The sequence below is a fragment of the Eublepharis macularius genome, chromosome 9, assembly GCF_028583425.1.
Source record: "Eublepharis macularius isolate TG4126 chromosome 9, MPM_Emac_v1.0, whole genome shotgun sequence".
Taxonomy (NCBI): Eukaryota; Metazoa; Chordata; class Lepidosauria; order Squamata; family Eublepharidae; genus Eublepharis; species Eublepharis macularius.
In genome coordinates this window covers 59,320,929-59,344,764 of record NC_072798.1, presented here as the reverse complement: position 1 = coordinate 59,344,764, position 23,836 = coordinate 59,320,929, and the positions used below count along the sequence as shown (strand labels likewise).

Sequence of the window (23,836 nt, the reverse complement as noted above, 5' to 3'; positions counted from 1 at the left end):
CTTCACTGTATCCTGAGGAGGTTCTTTTTGCATATGGATTGGTGCTTGATGTGCTAATCTTCTCTGCAGGGCTATTGTCAGGTATAGAGTGTTTTGTTAGCCTGGTGTTTTTCAGAACTGGAAACCATGCTCTGTTCATTCTTAAGGTTTCTTCTTTCCTGTTGAAGTTTTGCTTATGCTTGTGAATTTCAATGGCTTCCCTGTGCAGTCTGACAAAGTAGTTGGAAGTGTTGTCCAGTATTTTGGTGTCCTGGAATAAGATACTGTGCCCTGTTTGAGTTAGGCTATGTTCAGCCACTGCTGATTTTTCAGGCTATGTGGCTGAATACAGTGAAGCCTCCCGCCATTAGCATTCCACACCCTGGGAAACACTTACAGGATGACTCAGCTCAACCCCACCCCTCCTGAGTAGCTATAAATGACCTGCCAACATCTTTTCCACACTGTGACACTGAGAGATCTCTGTCTTTTGGTGCTACACCTCTGAAGATGCCAGCCACAGCTGCTGGCGAAACGTCAGGAACTACAATGCCAAGACCACGGCAATACAGCCCGGAAAACCCACAACAACCATCTATTGTATAATAATTTTTTTACCTCCCCAAGCTCTTCATGAATCTCTTCCAAATAAGTTGTTTCCTTGACATGATCAGGTTCTGGGTCAATGTACGAGTCATCCTGTCGCTCTGATGTGTCAGAGTCACTTTCGCCCAAGCCATCATTGTCTGACTCATCACGATCATGATCATTTTCCTTATCTGATTTATCAGAATACATATCTGGATCTTTAAAATGATGCCTTTCCATTTCACTATCATTTAACCTAAAAAAAAAAAGAGAGAATTCAAACTGCTTTAGTTTATACAATTAAATAAGAAATTGTAGTACATGCCATTATATTCCACTGCTGTGTTTTTCAAATTATAATCCAAGTTAATTTACATTAGGCATGAACTAAGAATGCTTAAAGGAGTCATGCCCTTTGCGTTTGAATTTCTGAGATGTTTGTAAAGCTAACTAGTTGAGCTTTTTCTTTTGTGCTATCATAACTTCAGTATCTAAGTTAAGAAATCTGAATATAAAAATGGGTTGCAAATTTTATTGCAACCATACCTCTTTTTTATTTCTTACATGTACAGTCTACTTTATCCTTTAGACTCAGGGAAACCATCCCTGTTTCCAGGTGATTGAATTTGCATTTTTTACAAAAATAATTAACATACATAATGAGAACAAGAATTTAGAGCAAATATTTGCTCTTATTTTATAGGTGCAGACATATATATATGCAGAGATTTAATTTAGAATGCACTTAATTATTCAGTTATAACTAAGATAAGTTCTTTGATATATAAAAAATAGAAACATTTCTTCCAAATTCCATAAGTTAATTCAGAAATTTTCATATAAACATAACAGAGCATTTTAAGAAAGCACTCTGATAAGTTATCTTTGGATTGACTGCTACAACCATAGTGAGGGCTGTCAGTAGTAAAGTTTTTAGTAAGTGGTGGCATTGAGACACACAATTAACTCAACCAATCACCACTCTCTCTGTAGATCTTTCAGTATTCCAACTGTGCTGACTGAAGCAGGGGGATGTGTCAAGACATTCAGTGAGTAGTGAGCTAGCTCACTCGTAGGTAAAGTGGTAATTAATTGATTGATTGATTAGATTTTTAGCCCGCTCTCCCTGCAAGCAAGCTCTGGGAGGGTTACAATAATAAATAAATTATAATGGATAAAAACAATAAAATGAGATCTAAGTACAACATAAACTTCAATATTCCAGATGGGGCACCCTTCCCCTGCCCACCATACACAAAGGAAAAAAAGGAAGAGAAGGGTGGAGATGTGGTTTGGTGAAACTCTAACTCCCCAAGCATGGGGGGGGGGCAGATTGACCATATTCCCCCCCCCTGCACTGGTAGGAGACTGGCAGGGAGGCTAATGAGATGGATCCCGTGCTGGCCTCAATCATATGCCTGGCGGAACAACTCCTACAGGCCTGCCGAAAAGAATTGGCTCTGTACTTCAGTTATACTCTAGGGATCCAGTCTGGTGTAGTGGTTAAGAGCGGCAGGACTCTAACCTGTAGAACCAGGTCTGATTCTCCACTCCTACACTTGAAGCCAGCTGGGTAACCTTGGGCTAGTCACAGCTTCTTGGAGCTCTCAGCCCCACCCACCTCACAGGGTGATTGTCATGATGATAACAACACACTTTGTAAACTGCTCTGAGTGGGCGTTAAATTGTCCTGAAGGGTATATACAAATCAAATGTTATTATTATTAGATTCCTTGAGTAGGTACTCTGGTGAGGAGGGATAGATATTTTCTAAATAAATGATTAAGATAATTAAGAGAAAAATGTATTTTCTATGAGTTTTCTTAATTACAGCCTTTCTTCCAGTTCCCACACTTATTTGTTGTATGGTTATAACACTTGATTAAGATTGCTTACAAACAGTCGCAGATGTTTTAACTTTAATTCCAAGGGAAAAGAATTAATGAAAATGTTCTTAAAGCAGGGACCAGTGATAATATGTAGTGGAGGGCAGATTAGATGGAAGAAGCACACTTTGTCTGTTTGTCCAAAAGCCTTTCACCAAATCTTCCACAGAAAAGTGATACGTAGAGTGGGTAAGTACATTGGGGAAAGGGAGAAAAGACACAAAGGAATGAAAAGTTCCCTCTCGCCATCTTGCCTATCTCTACTACACAATAAAAGCACAAATTAATTCATAACTGTGCATACACTTAAAAGTATGCATCCATTTAGATATACTCATCAACACTATTGCAAATCTTCATACATGAATTCTTGAGGATGCTACAAATTAGAGTTTTAGATGCCATACATGGCTTATTTTTACTGTTAACTATTCTTCTGACACTTTAGACAGAATGGTTCTGAAAACAAAACAAATAGCTGAACCCATGTATTGTTCCCCAAATTTTTGGCAACAGGGAAACTAGCTTCCACAAAAATCAGAATCTTAACATGCATGTAAGTTATGAGAAGGTATGAGATCTCACAACCTGGCTTTTCCAAAATAAAGATGTTCAGATCTCAGTAACTACATAAAAGAACTTAGTAGTATTTATATATTGTTGCCACCACAAGACTGTATGATTGGGTTTCTCTTAGAAACAGAGGAGCACAAAAATATCTTGCTACAAAAACATTGAAGCAAAATACTGAAGAACAAATACGATGGCTTTTTAAAGGTGAAAAATTGTAAGTATGCATACCACTCCTAACATTGCAACGTTGAGGACAAAAAGAGTTCTACAATGCTAAAAGACTTATACAAAATGCCAGTTCTACTCTGAACAGGCTTCAGGATAATTTTGAAAAGAATAAAAAGTTTTGACTACTTACGGGAAGTTTTCACCACTATGTACATTGTTTGCACGGAGGAGGCCATAAAGAGAGACATGCGCAACATCTGTTGATGAGTTCAGGTCATGTTCTTTGCCTTCTCTAATCATAGTACGCTTGAGCAAACTTGAACATTTCAAAGCCAATTCCAGTGCATCCATCCAACACCTACCTAAAAACCAATATGTTTCAATAATACTTAATATTACTGTTTTCAGAACTGGGAGATGATACTTCAGGATATGCATTTCCAATGTCTGTGCTTTTAAAATCAAATTCAAATCCAGTAATATGTTAAGCAATGCGGGTCTGCGCAAGTTTGCCTAGGAACTGTAGTCAGAGACTCCTTCCCCTTTCTGTTTCCCTTCTCCATTTTTAAGAATGGGATGGTGGAGTAGCAGTGGCAGAGGCAGCCTCAGCAGCTCCTTCTGCCACTGCTCGCTGCTTGCCAGTTTCAGGAACCCTTCCCTGACTCTCTACCTCCTGTCCTCCTCCTGCTCTGACATGCCCCCCACCCCCGCCCCAAGCTCCCCAGAGTGGATCTTGAGCAGATCCGCTCTGCTCAGCTTTTCCTTCAAGAACTTGGGAGGCGGGGGGGGGGGCATGTCAGAGCAGCGGAAGGATGGAAAGACGGGAAGAAAAAGTCAACAAAGAGAACCTGAAGAGAGGAAAACCCAAGCAGATCTGCTCCGCTTGGCTTTTCTTCCAGCAGTGGCAGAAAGCAGGAGGCCAGGAGGATGGGAGGGAAAAGTCAGAAAAGAGAGCCTGAAGAGAGCTACTTGGAGGGTGGCTGGAGGAGAGCCTGCTGAAGTCTCCCTGCAAGTTTGGCATCTCTGGGTATGAAGGGGGCTGTTGTAGGGCCCCGGGATCTGATGAATCGCAAACCTAATGAATCATTTCGTGAAACAGGACAATTTCGTGAAAGTTGGTGGTTCGTGTTTTGTGGAATGCGACAAACCACGAAACTCAGGTTTCTTTTTTACCGTTTCGTGCCCATCTCTAAGAGTGAACATATCTTTTCATACACTTTAATCCATATATGCCATATGGTGAATATTTTGAACATTACAAGGGAAAAAATGAAGTGGGAGGAGGGTCAGAAAGATCTAGATTATAAGCAAGGTACAGGAAATGCATGGTGCCATAATTAAAAAAATTCTCTGAAGCTGCTTAGATCACCTTTCTGGCATATTTGTGGTTCCACCTTCCATGTTCATGATTTCTAATAAACTCTGAATTCAGGAACAGGGGCTCATGATTCCTTCCACTGTGTTTCAATACAGTACAGTGTTTAGCAGAATTATGAGATAACATTTATAATATGTAATATGACATACTTCACCTATAGTTCAAAACTCTCACATGCCTCATTCATCTGTGATATGAGCTTCAAAAAATACAATTAAGACTTGTAACTACTTTCAAAAGACAAAATATAAAATGTAATTTACCATCTGATTCTGAAGCTGCTCGGATAATCAAGTAACTGCTGGGTAATGGCTGTGTTATAGAGCCAACAGCTTCACCTTTAGGTCCCTTAAAATATAAACAAATAAAATACCGTAAGACTAAACTGTCCTTTAACAAGAAAAACATGCTTTGTCAGAAACAGCTAAAGAAGATGATTCACTGAGAGTTCTCTAACTGGAAAATGATTGTTACACTAAATATCAATTGAGGTTTCCATAAGAGCTGCTGTAGCACAGTGGTCAAGTGGTTTGGCTGCGAATCAGCACTCTACTGGTTTGAACCCCACTACTGCCATAAGCTCAGGAGGTGGCCTTGAGTAAGCCACTCCTCTCAGCCCCAGCACCCCAACTGTATTGTGGGGATAATAACAACACTAACTTGTTCACCACTCTGGGAAAGGCACTAAACTGTCTAGAAGAGTAGTATATAAGCACAGTTATTAGGTCGGCCCCTAGTTTACAAACAGAAGTCTTTAGGATTAAAATTTCAATTTGATTTCTTTAAACAGAAAAGTACCACACATGCAAATACCTTAAAAATGCCATTCCCATTTGTAAGGGGCAGTACTTTGGTGTAACTCATATTTATGGATTGCCTCAGAGTTTAAACATGTATTAATCATAATATTATTAATAATAAATAGTAGTTATTTTGTGCATTTCAAGCAAGGTACTTCAATGTAACACCCACTGATTTCCACTCATAAAAATCTGGGTTCAGGTTCCTCAGCTAGCCATTCCCCACTACTGCTGTGCGGCTGCAGGGAACCTGAGTTGGATCTGGAGAACCTGGACCCAACTCTTTAAAAACCTGTACACCTAGTTTGACCCTTAAACTCATACTAAACTGAAGTTACATCACAGTTAAGAAATTCTAGACTAGAAAGTCCTCCACATGTTAATGGTTTTGTGTTCCTGCTGCAGCAGCCAACTCAGCACCTCAGAGGACTTAACAGATCACTGTAATGCTCTAGCACATCAGCAATCTAGGTACTGTCAATTTTTAAAAAGCCCTGATGATGTGGGTGAGGAAATGGTGGCTGTAGGGGAAAACAGCAGTGAAAGGGACACCTAAGAGGGTAGCATCTTGCAAAGCACAGCATGCCTTCCATATGGAAGACAAACATTTTCTGGCTGCATACTGGCAGGAAACATTCAATCAGAGGTGGTTTAAGAATGTATAGAAAAAACAGGGAAACTAATGGCAGACAGTGGATGGGCACTGCTATTGTGTGGAACTTGGAAACAATCTGCAGCAGTTGGGAACCCAAACTGGAGCAAAAAGCCCGTGTAGGCATCATGTCAGAATAAATTAGCATAAATATTTCTACAGGAATTACTGAGTAACCTCATTTGAGTAGATTACAAGGATCTGATATAGAGACTCAACAGAATGAAGATCTCTATTTTGTTTTTCCCCCTTCTATTTATGCATATATTGTCTGAGCATATATTGCTCAGACAGCTTTTATGCAGTCCTTCATGTAAGTATTACAAAAATGTCTAGTCCACTGTACCTATCATCAAGGTAGTTAATAGAAATTTTTAAACTACTAAATGGAGTCACTGTGCTTCTTGAACCCACCACTAAGGAAATGGAATCATAGTACAGAGGATTCAATGATGTTTACAAAAAGGTTTTTAGTGCTAGTGTACAAAATTGCATTTTAATCTTGCTCTTCAAAACTCTACCATAAAACTCGACCCTCCAAAAAGTACCATGAAAGCAGTTTACTTTCATTCTCTGGTACAACCATAACACCAATTATTAGTCTGCCACTTTTTCTTACCTAACAGTATTTTTAGAGTTAATGAAATCTTTAAAAGTTCCTTCTAAAGATGAAGAATTTCCAGCTGATTCCTTTCAGTGCTGTGTTTTACAATGTCTATTCAATGTTTTATTCATCTTATCTTTCTTAACGTTGCAATTGCAATAAAGATTCCGCAACGCCACATCATTGCATGTGTTTCTTTGATACACCATGTAAGATAATACTCTAGGCAAATTAATATCAAACAACCACATATTCCAAACATCTATTTTTCAAAGCCAAAATGACTCCAATGGAAGTATCTTTACACTTCCAATAAAATGCAGGTTGCACTAACTCATGCTATAATTAGATGAAAGCAGACAGTTACTCACAAGCAACACTGGAGAGTAGAATATATTGAAACCAGATCACCTTTTCCAATGCAAAGCAACTGAACACTTAATTTTATCAAGGACACTAAAATGTCAGTAAGAGGAAAGGTAATATCATCATCTGAAAATACTTTGAGATCCTCAATATTTAACCATGTAGAAAGGTTTAGTGTGTCTTTGGTATAACATAACCATCTGCATTAAGAATATAGATTCACTTACCTTAACAGCCCAGATGGATTGCTCCAAAGGATGGAAAAGTTTGAAACAAAATCCATCCTTTTTCGAAGGCCGTTCAATGAGTTCACAAGCATTCAGAAGTACTGTTCCCACCCACTGGCCATTTTTAGGAGTTTTATAAATGAGCAATACTCCTGGTTTCAACACACACCAAAGTTTGGTCCAGCTTTTCAGTGTACCACGGATCTTTAAAAACAAAAGCAGCTTTTACTTCAGTTATTCTTTAATATTACAATTGTATACCATTGCTTTCCCACCTCAGGCAAAGAAAATCAGTTTTAAGATATAAGCAACCACATTGATTAAATTGAGGAAGAGAAATTTCTAAGTAACCATCAACATTTTATTGACCAGAATACATCTTATCGCCTACATATTTCTGAACTGCACTTCCATGGGGCCATTTTAGTCAGAAAAAAGGCTGGGGGCAGTGATGGGACACAAGCCCCCTGTACCTAGTCTGTCTGCACTGAAAATCTAAGTTTGAACCAGGAACTTTCACTGCATGTCTGCTTGTCAGAAGAACCCAAAAAAAGACCTGAGAACAGTGTACTATGTAGTCAGAATTACAATGTGCCAAATAAAGGTTGTACACATTCATGTAAACTGATGCAGAAAGCATCTCAACAGAAAATCATTGTGGTCTACTGCACGATTAGGCTAGAAAGGTTAATTTCTTCACTCAGCAGTGAAGCTCATCGGGTGGCCATGGATAAATCAGAGGATAAAATTGTTGTTGCAAGTTCACTGAAGGAAGGGTAGCATACAAATATAACAAGTAGATTAAAAATGTTAATCAGACCAGCCTATATAGGCAAATAGAGTCCAAGAAGCAACATCCCAGGCATTGTTTTACAGTTCAGGAAGAGTTACTTAATTGTTTTGTTGTCCACAACAGACATTGTCATAAACCAGCTTATGTTGACACCTATTGTACTTCTATGTCTTCTTACTAGAGGGAGATATAACACCACTGAAATTCACACTTATTCAACACCCCCACAATTTTATGCCTTTGCACATAAGGACGGGGAATATCTACAAAAGGGAACCTGGGTTAAAATACCAGTACTTTAATAATGTTGAGTTTGCTTTCATTAGTGGAACAGCTTGTAATTCACAACATATCTAATACAAACTGATCACCAACCCAGTTAGTCTCCTCAGATAGATGTGGCCATGGCAACCACAAATAAAGCAGCTATGCAACCCCCTGGTTCCCTATGCTTCAAGAATGGAACTTATGGAGTACAATTCTCTGTTAACGGAAAAGAGAACTCAGCGCCCAACTAGGATTTTAATTATCTTCAGCTCTGGAAGACGAACATTACACTGCAGCCACAACTTTCACTCATGTAGTACACAGGCTCTGACCTTCAACCAGTCAGCCATAACAATAACTGATGGGTCTGTAATTGTGCTCAGTAATTCTTTTGTGGCTCTTTTCTTCTCTTCCCTGTAATTTTTCTTTTGAACCTATAAAGAATAAAAGGTAAAAATCAGTGGACAGAATGTAGATTTGAATCAACAAGTGATAGGCTTACAAAAGTAAAAGTCAAAAAGCAACCAGAACTGCAAGAAGACTAGTGCAGCTTTTAAGAGTCCATTAAAGGCTACGCAGTTGTAGAATAGCTGTTAACATAAGCATTGTCATAAAAATACTCCCTTCTGATTTAATCAACCATCTACACAGACACAGGGTTTTTCTGCTGGGTTAACAACATCCCTTACCAAGAATGAAGGCGGTTACTGACATATTGGTCGCTTCCATACATCCTTAATGGAATGGCCTGCCAACAGAACTCTGGCGGGTTATCTCATTACACACATCATTGTTTCTCAGGTACGAGCAGGTCATGATGATCATGGTTTTTAAGCATTTTTTTGTGAGACCTGTTTTGGTCCGTCTTTAATTTTGATGCCACTTCTCCCATGCAATTATCTACCATATCAATGCATGTGGAGGCTTTTTTGCTCTTTTGAAGTGCCCTCCCACAAATCTCCAACCCCTTCTCTTGCCATTACCTTTCCCACACATGCATCTGGTTCTCATGCATGATTGTATAATCCCCCCACTTTCTTTACTTTTTTAAATGGTCCTTGTGATTATTACGATATCTATATATACAAAGGGAATCATACTGCAGTGCTTGTATTGGATCACTCAGCAATCAAACTGCCAGTTTAGGAACAACAGTGCGAACAGAATGCCATTTCTGATTTTATTTTAAACTAGTAATAATGCCCGTTGTATGGGAAAATACAACGGGCCCTAGCAGCACTTCCCCCTGTGCCTCCCCCCATGGCATCATCAGGGGGGGGATTGGGGAAGAGAGCAGGGGCTCCCTCCTCCAACCCCTCGGATGCTGCTTGGCTTGTGTGCGGCCCTCCCAAGGCCCCGCAGAGGCAGTGAGAACGCCAACCCCACTGCTGTGGTACCTTGGGAGGGCCTCGCCATGCTGAGCCTTCCCACAGCTGCACTGGGCCCTTCCAGGCCTCTGGATACCACAAGGAGACAGTGGGGAAACAAACCATTTTGCCCCTGCACTCACTTCTTATGCCTGAGTACTGCACCTCTGCAGGGATAAGGAGTGAATGGCGAGGGACACAGCTTGCCTTTTATATAGTAGGATATGGAATCACGCGATTGCACTACTGTACAGTTCACCTACTTATTAAACACCTTTGCATTTAAAACTTTGAGCGGGAGTACTATGCATGCCCACTTTCTACAGATACTGAAAGACAGGACAACAGTATAGCACAATCCCCCATACACTCAACAAAAGAAAAAGAAAACAGGAAAATTGGACGGGAATGCGCCTACGTCATTTGTGATGAGACACAGATAAAGAACGCATTTTCTGTTTTGGGACCTTTTTCTTTTCCGTGACAAACACCCACAAAACAACCATATGGACTAGGGATGTGCGCTTCGGGTATCTGATTTGTGTTTTTTACCTGAATCGGGCCCAATTTGGAAAGATTTGGTATTTCTGAATCGGGGCCAGCGATTCAGAAATACTGAAGCAAAGCTTTCCGAAGCAATCTGGATCGCTTCAGAAAGCTTCGGGACAGCCGGGAGCAGTACTTTGCTGGCTGTTTGCATTTGCAAACAGCGACAAAGTTCTGAGGCTAAATCAAGCTTCCCGTGCTTTCTTAGGAGAGGGGAGGGGGAGAAGGAGTGAGTGACTCACTACAACCTCCTCCTTACCCCTCCCATCTTGTAAAAAAAGGCGAGAAGCTTGAACAGCTTGCTGGCTGTTTGCAATGTATTGCAATGCAAGCAGGCAGCCAGCAAAGTTTGCAGAGATTCCCGCCTAATTTACAGGATGGGAGGGGTGAGGAGGGATGAGTGAGTACAAGGGGGAGGAGGGAGGGGGAGTTTGGAATGTCCAATCCCACTGCTGCATCCTCCTTCCAGCCAATGGATTCTCTGGAAGGAGATGCAACAGGGGATTTAAATTGGAGGCTTGCCTTTTGGCCAGCCCACAATTTTCCTTGGCCTACATAGAGACTTGAAAGTATTTCCACTGGGACTCCATTGTTGGATGGCCTGCTGGTGCTGGAGGACTTCACTGAGGAGGAGATGACTTCACCTGGAGGATTCCTGCCTGCCTGCCTGATCATTACTGAACTGCAGGACTGGTGAGAGAGTCAGTGACTCACAGGGTTTTCTCTGAGGGGGATTTTTTTTGGTTGTCTGGGTGGGGGGGGGAAAGAGGAGGGATTGTTTTTAAAAAGTTAATTTAAATTAATTTTTATTTTGAGGGGGGATTCTTGCATCTTTTGCGTGTGGGGGGAGGGCCTTTATTTAAAGGTTTATAGTTTAGTTGGGGATTTTATTTTCCAGTTGTTGCTGGGGGGGGGGGTTAAAGGTTTAAAGGGTTAGGGGCTTGACTGGCGGGAGGGAAACTGTTCCTGTTTAGTGTGTTTTAAAAGTTTGCTGTTGGGGGAGTTTGAGGGTTTTTTTACTGTTTTTGGTGGTGGTGGTGGGGAACTGTTCCTGCTTTGATTTGGTTTTAAACTTCACTGTTGGGGGTTTGAGTTCTGTTCCAGCTGTTGGTTGGAGGGGGGAACAGGTATTGTTGTGTGTGTGTGTGTGTGTGTGTGTGTGTGTGTGTGTGTGTGTGTGTGTGTGTGTATTTGGAAGTTGCATGTAGGGTTCAGGTGGGGGCTTGCTTGTGGGTTCTGATTTTATTTGCTGTGTGTTTAAGTGGTTGGGCCTGAGTTTTTAATTTCAATTTAATTTGGTTATTGCTTCTTTGCTCTTTGTGTATGTGTGTAAGTGTCTGTGTGGAGGAGTTGGGGTTCAGAGGGGGCTGGCTTGGGGTTTTAGGTCATTTTTACTGGTGTTAGTTGTTGTATTGCAGATTTTACAGTTGTTGTTTGAGTTGGTGTTCCTTATAGTTGGTGTTTTACAGTTAAGGTTTGTTGTTTGCTCATTGTCACTGTTGTTGTTCTGTTTGTTGGGTGGTTGTGTTTGCAGTTATAGCAGTGTTTGGTAAGTACTTTGGGTTTCTCAGAGAAATTAGTTTTGATTTAAATAGTGGACTTGTGAGTTAGGTAGGCTAGTGGTAGGCTTCTCTCATTGATTAATATTTGCCCTCTAAAATAGTTAGGGAACAAAGACTAGTTTTCCCCATTAAATAGGCTTCTGTAGGAGAAGAATCAGTAAGAGGTAGGTTGGGTTCTGTTCAAATATAAATAGGCTGTCCAATGGTAGTCCCTTAAGTAGGGTTTCCCTGCCCATGTCTGGCATCCTTGGAGCCAGGTCGGGCACATTTTTTGTACTGGGCTTTCCTTTATATTGGGATTTAGGGCCACTTTGATTTCTGAAGAAGAATTCAGCTGTTTGGTGTGCAGAGCTGTTTAAAAAGATATTTAACCGACCATCTCCAGTAGTAACAGAGCCACAAGAAACAGACTTAGAAACAGGTAGATAGGTTGTGAAACTAAATTGTAAATTTGGGGTTTTCTTTATAAAAACTTAACAACAGGTAGTTAGTGTAGGTTCAAGGAGGGGACAGAATTGCTGATAGAAAAGCTGAGAGGGGCCCCGGGAGAAAGGCCAGCGGTAAGTCTAGAGGGATGGAGGGGAGGGGGAATGCTGCAGCTATCCCCCCATCTGAGCAGAGGAGGCCCTCCCCTGCACTGCTGCCATTCACCAGGCTAGCTTCTGGTGACAGGAAAAGGGTTCACAAGGCCCTCTTTCCTGAGGCAGCTGCTGGAGGGCCACCCCCAACCCAGGTGTCTGAGGCAGCAGCCGGCACTGGGTGGGGGCCTGCTGCTGAGGCTCCCCCTTCTCCAGCTGTTGAGACCCAGCAGCTGGAGGAGGAACAGCATGTGGTGTCTCCTGGGTTGGACATGGGACACGTGACTTTTCCTGCGTTCCTGCTCACCCCAGGGACTCATCAGATGTTGGAGGAACTGCGGGAGGAACCCCTGATGGGCGGTCCTCCCCTGTTTTCTCTGAGGCCAGCAGCAGGCCTCTCACGGCTGTGTAGGAGGAGAGGGTGCTGGAGGAAGAGGAAGAGACTGTGGTGGAAGAACCCACATCTCTGCCCCTTCCTCCTCATCCATCTCCAACTGCCCAGCCGAGAGTGAGACATGGTGTGTCTCCCCCGAGCACCTCACAGGACGTGTCTCCTGGGGGGCCTGTAAGCGCCTCCCCTGTGCGGCGTAGGGCCCCCATTACCTCTGATATATGGAGTCATTTCCAGAGAACAGAGGACCCCCAGTTTGCCCAGTGCTGGCATTGTAGGCAACAGATCATCATGGGAGGGATGTGAAACATCTCTCCACATCTGGAATGCAGAAACACCTGAAGAGGCAACAACAGGTGGTGCTTCTTCGGGGGGACAGCTCAAGTGGCACCACATGGATGCCAGCTAGCCAGAAAGAGGCAGGCTCCTCTGGTACTCTCTCCCCACAGGTTCCTGTAGGGCAGGGATGCCAAGCCTCTCTGATGGAGACGCTTGGTACACAGGGCGCTATTGTGCCCAGAGGGGGGATCCAGAAGGTGACCCGGCATGTCACGTGCCACATTGTCAACATGATAGCGGTAGATGGTGAGCCGTTCTCCTTAGCTGACCACTTCGGCTTCCAGGGGCTGCTCTGTGATGCCTATCCCTGGTACATGATCACTGCTCACACGACGTCGAGTAGGACCGTGGTGCCCTCGTTTTTCAGGGCTGCCAGGGACCATGTGAAGGCACAGTTGTCCCGCGCTGCCGGGAGAACTGTGTACTTCACGTCTGACACGTGGACCTGCGCTAGTGTGCAGCATGCATACCTCTCACTTACTACCCACTGGTGGCAACCCGAAGACCTTCAGGGTGGGGGTGAGGTGTCCAGTGTTAGGCAGGGATGGATGGGAAACTGCCGGGCCAACTACCGCAAGGCCTTGCTCCATGCCGAGGTTCTCAACGTGTCGCACATGGCGGAGAACATCGCAGCCACCTTGAGGAGGGATTGGACAGCTGTATAAGTGAGGGCACCGTCACCATGGGATTCATGGTGATGCATGGCGGCCAAAACATGAGGGCAGTGGCGCAGCAGGTGAGCCATGAGCACATTTACTGTGTGGCTCACAAACTTCACCTAGTGGTAAAAGCTGCTCTTGCCCGAAACCCCAGGACCCCGCAACTCATGACCTCCAGTATCTCCTGCAGAAATGTCAGAGGCTCACAGGTCACTTCGCATGCAGTGTGAAATCCACTCACGAACTGCGCCAGAAGCAGGCCAGGGCAGGCGTGCCGGAGCATGTCCTGATCTCTGACATAGTCACTCGCTGGAACTCCACTTGCGCCATTCTAGAGCACCTGGTGGAGCAGAAGGCTGCCCTCAAGGTGTGGCTCTCAGAAAGCGATGCTTGGAGGCAGGAGGGTGAATTCAGCCAGGAGGATTGGCTCATCATCTCCCAGACAGTGGAGGTCCTGAAGCACTTCAAGGACTTCACTGTAACAGTCTTGTCTGGCACAGTGACCCTGGGTCTGGTCATTCCTCTGGTGCATACGCTCCAGAGTTCATTGGCCTCCTTTGTGGACCTAGGTGCACCATGTGCAGACATTGTTCCAGCGGTGCGCATGCTCATGAGAAGGCTGCAGCAGGGCATAGCTGCCAGGCTAACGCTTCTCACGCAGAAGGAGTCGTACATGTTGGCAACCATGTGCAATCCACACATTAAGGGCACTTTCGCCGAGTGGGACGGGAACCTCACCCAAGCCAGAACTGCCCTCTGTGTGCAGGTGAGGCATAGGTAGGCCAAGACGGGCTGCCTGTCATCAGAGGGGACGGGCAAGTGGCCCAGCCCTGTGGGTCCCTCTAACGCCCCTTCTGAACAGGTTCCCCCTGCGGCCACCACCAGAATGTCTATGCAGATGGAGATGCTCCGGCGGGTCCTCAGCCCCTCTGGGATTGTGAGTCGTGTGAGAGAGGATTCGGTGGAGGCAGTGGTCAGGGACTACCTTGTGGAGCCCTGCGAGTTGCTGTCCACCAATCCACTGAGCTACTGGGCCAAGAAGGAGGCAGTCTGGCTGGACCTGTCCCTCGAGGCGCAGCAGCTCCTCTCATGCCCTCTGATGAGTGTGGAGAGTGAGCACATCTTTTCTTAAGCGGGTGACATTGTCAGCCCACATCGCTCTCGCCTTCTCCCATGGAGAGCTGAGCAGTTGGTCTTCCTGAAGGTCAACTCTCAGCTCTTTGATTTCTCAGGAGTGAACTTCCACAGTGAATGAGGTGAGTCCTCCTTGTGGCCTGCATCCTCTGCGAGTCCAGGACCTGGGGAATCGCGCTCTTCTCTACAATAAACTTAGAAGTAGAAAGAAATCCAGCAGGAGGGTGGAATTCAGTGTCAAAGGGAATGCATCCTGCTATTTGCTCCCCCCCCCCCCGCAACAGGAAAAAAAATCCAAAATTGTCACAGACCCTGTGGGCACAAATTTATTCTGATAATTGATAACAGGCTCCAGAAATGTTGACTGCCACTGGAGGGAGAGACAGGTTAGATAGGGAATGGTTAGGTTAGGGACACACAGCAGGAAACTCAGAGTAGCAGCCGAACTTAGTTATGCTGCTGAAAAGAATGTTGTTTAATGTTGTTTAACGTTGTAAAACATTCTTGCTGTTAAAGTTAAAATGTTCATACATATTGACGGGGTGGGAGGTGTGGGGTTAGTAGGAATGGTGTGGGTGGGTGCCAGCTGATGATAAAGGCTACATCCCAACACTGCGTCACAGGTAGTTTCCAGTTCAGCCTGAAGCTGGTGGGGGTGGGGGGACCTCTGCAACCGTGCTCTGCAAACACCATTGTGTTGTGCTTGTGGATAGGTACTGTTCTGCTCTGTGGTGTTTCCCCACTGGCTGAACTGAGAGCCCAGCTGCAGGAAATGACAATGGTTCTGCTGGACTAAGTTGCAAGAGTTTCCCCCAGTTCAGTTTAATTTGGGTGGAATGGATGTGTGACACTATGGTTTGGTTCCCTTGGAATCACTATGGTTATGTTGGGGGGGGGGGCGTTATAAATGTTGTACTGCTGTAGTTGTATGCTGTCTCCTGCCCTCAGCCCAGGAACACCAAGAAATAAATTGTTTTTGCAAGCAATTGTGTATGTGTTTGATTCTCTGGTGTGAAGATAGTTTTGGTAGTACTGTCTAGGAGACTGCTGTGATATGTTGTGATGTGCCTTCCATGCTGTGTAACTTAAAGCCAAGAAATAAAATCTTTTTGCAAGTAATTAAATGGGTGTATGTTTGATTCTCTGTTGTGAGGATAGTTGTGGTACTACTGTCTAAGAGACTGTTGTGATGTGCCTTCCATGCTGTGTAACTTAAAGCCAAGAAATAAAATGTTTTTGCTAGTAATTCTTTTTTTTTTATATAAAATTTTTATTGGATTAGATTATATAGTCATAAAATACAAACATTCCCCCTTTATTAATATCTGCTTCTAACCCCCTCCCTTTCCTCCCCCCTTTTATTTGACTTCCAACAGTTTTCCAACCCTTTATCTATCTTATTGCTTACTTACATAATACCTCATGTAATCTATTAAACATACACTTAAACTCTCTTCTAAGCTTGTTCTTTTTTAAAAAAAAAAAACACAGAGCTACCATTAACCCCTCCTTTACTAAATCTTATATTCTAAATAACACATTGCTAGCATATATTAATAACCTTTATATTATTAGTATAACATTTTATCCATTTTCTATTCCCTTACCTAATCTCTTTACTCTCCCTCATATAAGTTAATCAATTTAACTTATAGTCTATATATTTCTTTAAACATTTCTTATTCTTATTCTCAATCTATTTTAATTATATAAAATATCTGTTATACTAAGAACTTAATTACAATAAAAATACCTAGCTAGCATGCTCATATATATTCATAATATCTATTCATAATAATACGTCTGCTATTTGGTACTGTGTGTAATAAAACAAAATTTTCATCTTAACCCTAATAATAGCTTAGAATTTGATATTTAAATCCCCCTTTCCCAGTAAAGCCACTTCTCTCTTCTTTTATAAAGTCTCAGTAATTTTCAAACTGCCACAGTTTCCCTTCCACATCCCATTTTTTCTCCAATTATTGCTTCAGTTTCTCCCAATCCATATTAAACTGTCCTGGATCAAGGTCTCTGAGCTTCCTTGTCATTTTGTCCATCTCTGCCATGTACAGCAATTTATTAATCCAACCTTCAATAGTTGGTACTTCTTGCTATTTCCATTTCTGCGCATATAAAAGTCTAGCCGCTGTTGTCATGTAAAATAACAATGTTCTATGTTGTGCTGGAATGTCTTCCATTCCCAAATTCAGTAGCAGCAATTCTGGGTTTCTATTAACTTGAAATTGTAAAATCTCATTAATCACTTCTATTATTCCTCCCCAGTATTGCTTAGCTACCTCACAGGTCCGCCACATGCGGTACAAAGATCCTTCATGTTTTTTACATTTCCAGCATTAATTTGACATGTTAGTGTTCCCTAACGCAATTTTCTTTGGTGTCAAATACCAGCGATATATCATTTTATAAACGTTCTCTTTAATATTTGTGCAAGTCGTTATCTTCAAAGTCGTTTTCCACAGGTATTCCCACGCCTCCATTGTTATCTCTTTATGAAAGTTTATCGCCCACTTCACCATTTGAACTTTAACTGTCTCATCTTCTGTATACCATTTTAAAAGTACTTTGTAAATCCTTGAAATTTCCTTTTTGCCCTCTTGAAATAACATCTCTTCTAATTCTGAATTCTCCATTCTCAGTCCTCCTTTCACGCAGTCCGAATTATAAAGATCTCTTATCTGTCTATATTGAAACCATCCATAACTTGAGGACAGTTCCTCTTGCGTCTTTATTCTTAATTTAGAGAATTCCAATAACGTTATCTCCTTATATGTTAAACACTGTTGTTCATTTCCAACAGTTCTTGGGTCTATTACTTCAAACGGAACCACCCACAAGGGGATTCCGTCCTTCATATAGTTTTTGTATTTCTTCCAAACAGCAAAAAGGCTTCTCCGAATATAGTGGTGCAAAAACATAGAGTCAGCTTTAACTTTATCATACCACAGGTATGCATGCCATCCGAATGTTTTTTTATATCCCTCCAAAGCCAGTAGCTTGCAGTCCTTCAACATCATCCACTCTTTTATCCAAGACAGGCAAATTGCTTCATGATATAGTCTTAAATTGGGCAGCTGCATTCCACCTCTTTCTTTAGCGTCCTGTAATACTTTCATTTTCACCCTAGGTTTCTTGCCTGCCCACACAAAGTCCGATAATTTCCTTTGCCATTTTTCAAATTGTTTAGTGTCACGAATAATTGGAATTGTTTGTAGCAGGAACATCACTCTCGGCAATACATTCATCTTTACTGCTGCAATTCTTCCCAACCATGACAAATTCAGCCTATTCCATTTAATCAGATCTTGCTCTATTTGAGTCCACAATTTCTCATAATTATTCTTAAATAGGTCTATATTCTTCGCAGTCAGTTCAACTCCCAAATATTTTACCTTATTCGTTACTTCACAGTCTGTTATCTCCTCTAGTTCCTGCTGTTTCTGTTTAGTCATATTCTTGCATACTATCTTGGACTTCTTTTTGTTTACATAAAATCCAGCCAAATCTCCAAATTCCTTAATTTTCTCCATCACCTTTGGCATATTCTCAATTGGATCGTCCACAATTAACATTATATCGTCCGCAAACGCTCTGACCTTGTAGGAATGCTCTCTTATTTTTATTCCTCGGATTGCATCATCTTCCCGAATTTGAATCATCAATATTTCCAATACTAAAATGAACAACAATGGTGACAACGGGCAACCCTGTCTCGTACCTTTACCTATTGTCAATTTCTTAGTTACATCTTCATTCACCACAATTGCTGCACTCTGGTCTCTATAGATTTCTTTCACAGCACGAATGAACTTTTCTCCCATTTGCAGCTTCTCCATAGTGGCAAACATAAAGTCCCAGTTCAAATTATCAAAAGCTTTTTCAGCATCCACGAAGAAAAAACCAACTTCTCTATCACAACGTTTATCATAGTATTCAATAGCATTTATAACTGTCCTTAGGTTATCTTTAATCTGTCTGTCTGGCAGAAATCCAGCTTGCTCCTCTGCAATAAATTCAGACATCCATCCTTTTATTATCTTCGCAAAAATTTTATAGTCATTATTCAGCAACGAAATTGGCCTATAGTTTTTTACATTGGTCAAGTCTTGTCCCTCTTTAGGAATCAATGAAATATTGGCTTCACTCCAAGTAACTGGAATCCTTTGATCTTACATAACTCCATTGATCACCTCTTTCAGAAAAGGCGCCAGTTCATTTGCCAGTACTTTATAAAATTTAGCTGTAAGTCCATCCGGGCCTGGTGCCTTTCCTAATTTTGTCGACCGTATTGCCTCTTTTATTTCTTCCTCCATCACTTCTCTATTCAATTTTTCTCTCCATCCCTCAGAGATTGCAGGGAGCCTCATCTTTCCCAGATAGTTCGCTATTGAATCATTATTAACTTCTTTATTTTGGTACAACTTTGCATAAAATTTATAAAAGGCTCTACTAATGGCTGACTGCTCCAGATAAGTTTTATTCTCCTCACAAATTTTATTTATAGTTCTTTTCTCCTTTCTTTTCTTCAATTGCCATGCCAAATATTTCCCAGGTTTATTTGCACCCTCAAACGACTTTTGATTCAGTCTCTTAAGATTCCATTCCATTTCTTTATTATTCATTGCCGTCAACTGTTCTTGAAGGATTTTAATATCCTGATATAGCTTCTTTTTCCCTGGTCTCTTCTTTAATTGACTCTCTTTGGCTTTTATTTTCTCCATAATCTCCAATCTCTTCTCCTCTCTTTTCTTCCTAGCTCTAGCATTTAAGTCCATTAGTATGCCTCTAGTCACCGCCTTGTAAGTGTCCCATACCTTATTTGTTGATACTTCATTGTTCATGTTATGCTGTATAAAGAACTTAGTCTCTCTTTGCAGCAGTTCCATATTTGCCCCTTCTTGCAATATATCTTCATTTATTCTCCAACCTCTCCTTTTTACTCTTTTCCCAAACCTCCACATGATTGGATTGTGATCTGAGCCTACCATTGGCATTATTTCAACGTCCTTAGTCCAAAGCACTAAATCTTTGGAGGCCCAGATCATATCAATTCGTGATAAAGTGGAGTGTCTTGCAGAATAAAATGTATATTGTCTACCTTTAGGGTTATGGCTCCTCCATACATCTTCTAAGGTTTCTTGTTCTTTTATTGCAAAAAAAGACTTTGGTAATAGTCCTCTTTTCTTTTGTGCAGTTACAGATTTTTTATCTTCGTCCAAGTTAGTAACTCCATTGAAGTCTCCAGATAAAATCATCTGATCATAAGATAATTCATCAAGTTGTTTCCCCAAATCCTCAAAAAAACTTTCTTTTGCTCCATTAGGTGCATATATTCCAATCACCAACAGTTTCTTTAAATTCCACGTAATTTCCACAGCTAAATATCTAGCTTCCACATCACTCACCACTAATTTTGGCTGCAATTCCTCTTTTATATACAACACCACACCTTTTTTCTTTTTTTTTGAAGCAGCCACAAATTCAGTTCCCAATTTTGCAAATTTTAAGTATTTAACATCCTGCTTTTTAATATGGGTTTCTTGCAAACAAACAATGTCACATTTTTGTTTTAATAGCCAATGAAAAATATTTTTTCTCTTATTGGGTGAATTAAGTCCATTTACATTCCATGATAAAGTTTTACACTCCATATTCATGATCTTGCTGTTGGTAAGTCCTTTTCATTGTCCCTAATAAACTTTTCCATCTCCAATTCAGATCTGATGCGTTTTTTAGCGCCACCAAATTCAAAGGATAGTCCTTCAGGCATTTCCCATCTGTATCTTATTTTCATATCCTTCAGAATCTGGCCTAGGTTTTTGTACTTTTTCCGGTCTAGCAGCACCGATCTGGGCAATTCCTTCATGATAATAACAGTCTTGCCGTCAACCTCTAATGGATCTTGAAATTGTTTACTTACAATCATTTTTCTTGTGTTTCTGGTCGTAAACTGCACAATTAAATCTCTTGGTAGTTTCCTCTGGGTCGCAAATCTTGAGTTTATTCTGTAAACCACATCTAGGATAGCCGCAACTTCCCCCTCCTCCTTCCCCAGGTACTCAGCCAGCACTTCTGTAATCTGTTCTTGGGCAGTCTTTCCTTCGGTTTCCGGCAAACCACGAAACCTTAACTGCTTCTCCATGTGTTTACTTTCTGCAACTGCCATTCTACCTCTCATCATCCTCATCTCAGTTCGTTGCGTGTCTGCTAGAGTGTCCACCGCGTTTTCTACCACATTAACTCTTTGCTGCGTGGCTTGCAAGTCGTTTTGTATCTTTTCCATACCTTTCGTCACTTCTGCCAATTCTTTTCTGAGTGTCTCTTTAAACTCTTTCGCCATCTCAGGTATCATGTCTTTAAGCTCCTTAATTCCTTCTGAAACTTTTTTATCTAAACTTTCAATTGCCGCCTGCCACTCCTTTTTCGACATTGTGGGGCTAGTTTTGCCTCGCTCCCACGTGTCTGCCCTTTTCCTCAGCTCCGTGGCGTTTTACTTTCCATACTTTTACTTTTAAAAGTCCCAAAATCACTTTGTTTCTTTAAAAAACCAATTACAAAGTCCAAAATGTCGGGCATCTTTTCTCTATGGTTCCTCTATGATTATTCCCTTTATTTGTAATCCAAGATGGCCTACTTCCTGTTCCGCTGAAGCCGCGACCCTTCCCCTTTCCAAAATGGCGTTCTTCTACTTCCTGTAGCACGGAGACGGCCGCTTCTCTCCAGCCTCTCTATCGTTGTGACGTACTTCCTGTTCCTCAGCCACACACAGCAGTTCTCGCGATGTTAAAACTTTCTCACAGTCCACTATCTCTTTGTCACCGCAGGTATGTAAAACAATAGTCAAATTTCTTTGATAACTTCATTATACTTAGTCCTTCTTTAAAAAATTTTCTTGCCGGGATTTCCCCTCCTTATACTCAGTCTGTCGCAGTTTTAAAATTAACTTTAATAGTTCATTTGTTAAGTTAATCTGTCCCGTTTCAAGAGATAGTGATCTTTACCTTCTTAGTCGATTTCTCGGGTTGTAATCACTGTTCCAATCTTCCATTCACATCAGTTCCCTTTGCCCCTGTTTGAAGCTTGGGCATGTAGGTCTTATGCCAACCGAATTGGCTCCGGAGCTACTGCAGAGATCTTGGCAAAACCTGTCTTTGGGTGGGACCTCAAGGGACGGGAGAGAGTCCGTTGCGCAGGACCCCCCTTCGCCCGAGATCAACGCGCCCTGAGGTTCTTGAGCGTACTAAGCCTGTTCTCCGCCTGAGAGCAGTTGGCTGCAGGCGATTTCGGCCCCTCCAGCCCTCAAAACAGCAGTCCGGACAGCTCATCTTTAAGAGCTGCGTTAGACCTTCATGGATCCCAAACCGGAAGTCTTTTTGCTAGTAATTCAATGGGTGTGTTTGTGATTCTCTAGTGTGAGGATAGTTGTGGTACTGTCTAGGAGACTTGTTGTGTGATGTGACACTAGTGTCATATGCCTTTAATGCTGTAACTGAAAGCTAAAAAATATTTTTTGTAATTAATTCAAAGTGTGTATGTGTGTGTGTGTGTGTGTGTGTGTGTTATTCTCTAGTATGAAGGTAAGTTCCCATCATAGGGAACAATGGGGAGTGGCTGGCCAGCCTGCTCTGGGGGTGGTGGGGAAATTGGGGGTGCATGTCTGTGGTTCAGGTGTGCTTTCCCAGGGACGAGTTTGCACTCAGGAGTGTGCCCCCTGCTGAGGCACCCCTGGCCTGTGCATAATTGCCCTGGGAAGGACAGTTTAAAAGTTCTCATCATAGAGATCAGTGTGTGTGTGTGTGTATTCTCTGGTGTGAAGGTAAGTTTCCATCTAAGGGAACAATGGAGAGTGGCTAGCCAGCCTGCTCTGGGGGTGGTGGGGAACTTGGGTGTGTGTGTCTGTGGTTCAGTTGTGCTTTCCCAGGGATGAGCTTGCACTAAGGAGTGTGTCCTCCACTGTGGCACCCCTGGCCTGTGCATAATTTCCCTGGGAAAGAGAGTTTAAAAGTTCTTGTCATAGAGAACAATGGGGAGTGGCTGGCCAGCCTGCTCTGGGGGTGGTGTGGAACTTGAAGGTGCGTGTCTTTGGGGCTGTGGGCCTGCTGGGGGGTAGATTGAAAGGGGGATTATGCCTGTGGCCATGGATACCACATTCCATGTGTTCCTGCTGTGGGCGTCTGTATTTTCCTACAACAGGAACCAATGGAGAGTGGCTGGCCAGTTACTGCAGGGGTGGTTAGTTTTTGGGGGGGGGGGGTTCTGAGGGGCTGCTTGGGGTGTGCAGTAGCTGGACTGTGGCTGCGGCCATTGGCAGCCACAATCCATGTGTTTCTGCTGTGTGGGAGTCTTCCCCACAGTAGAAATAAAATGGTGTGGTGGGAAAACCACCTTTGGGGAGAGCATGGTAGGACAGATAGGAACAGGTCCCCTGAAAATTGGGTTGCATTTTGCTTGCAAAATGCCACCCCAAGCCACCTAGAAAGCCCCTTTGTTTTTCCCCATAGGGAGAGCAGAGGAGGATAGGGGCACCTTCTTTGGAAGGCCATAAAATGGCCCCTCAAAGTGCAATCTCCCTGAAATGTGGGGGAGCGTGGGAGGAGAGGTAGGAGCCAGTCCCCTAAAAATTGGGTGCATTTTGCTTGCAAAATGCCACCCCAAGCCACCTAGAAAGCCTCCTTGTTTTCCCCATAGGGAATAATGGAGGATGGGGCACCTTCTTTGGGGGGGCCATAACATGGCCCTCCGAAGTCCAATCGTTCTGAAACTTGGGGGGTTGTTAGAGGAGAGTTAGGAGAAGGTCCCCACCAAGTTTAGTTTGCTTTGTAAAGTAAATGCCCCCCCCAGACTTCCGGAATGGCACAGTGCTGTCTCGGCAGCTGAGTTATGAGCTCAGTGCTGTGATCTTCCCGACTCCTTGGGACTCAAGAATTTGGGCCCCCAAGACCCCCCCCCCAGAGAGGGGGG

The 23,836-nt window shown here is 42.6% G+C and overlaps 1 protein-coding gene across 3 annotated transcripts in view; it reads right to left on the bottom strand.

Moving 5' to 3' along the window:
* Positions 1-23,836, bottom strand: part of OSBPL8 (oxysterol binding protein like 8) — a 142,514-nt gene that overhangs the window by 21,638 nt on the left and 97,040 nt on the right. For all 3 annotated transcript variants that reach the window (XM_054988231.1, XM_054988233.1, XM_054988232.1), the window contains 5 exons: positions 8,614-8,715; positions 7,222-7,425; positions 4,836-4,920; positions 3,385-3,556; positions 598-823 (listed from right to left, as the gene is read on the bottom strand). In XM_054988231.1, the coding sequence (XP_054844206.1) occupies positions 598-823; positions 3,385-3,556; positions 4,836-4,920; positions 7,222-7,425; positions 8,614-8,715 (789 nt within the window). The remainder of the gene's footprint in view (positions 1-597; positions 824-3,384; positions 3,557-4,835; positions 4,921-7,221; positions 7,426-8,613; positions 8,716-23,836) is intronic.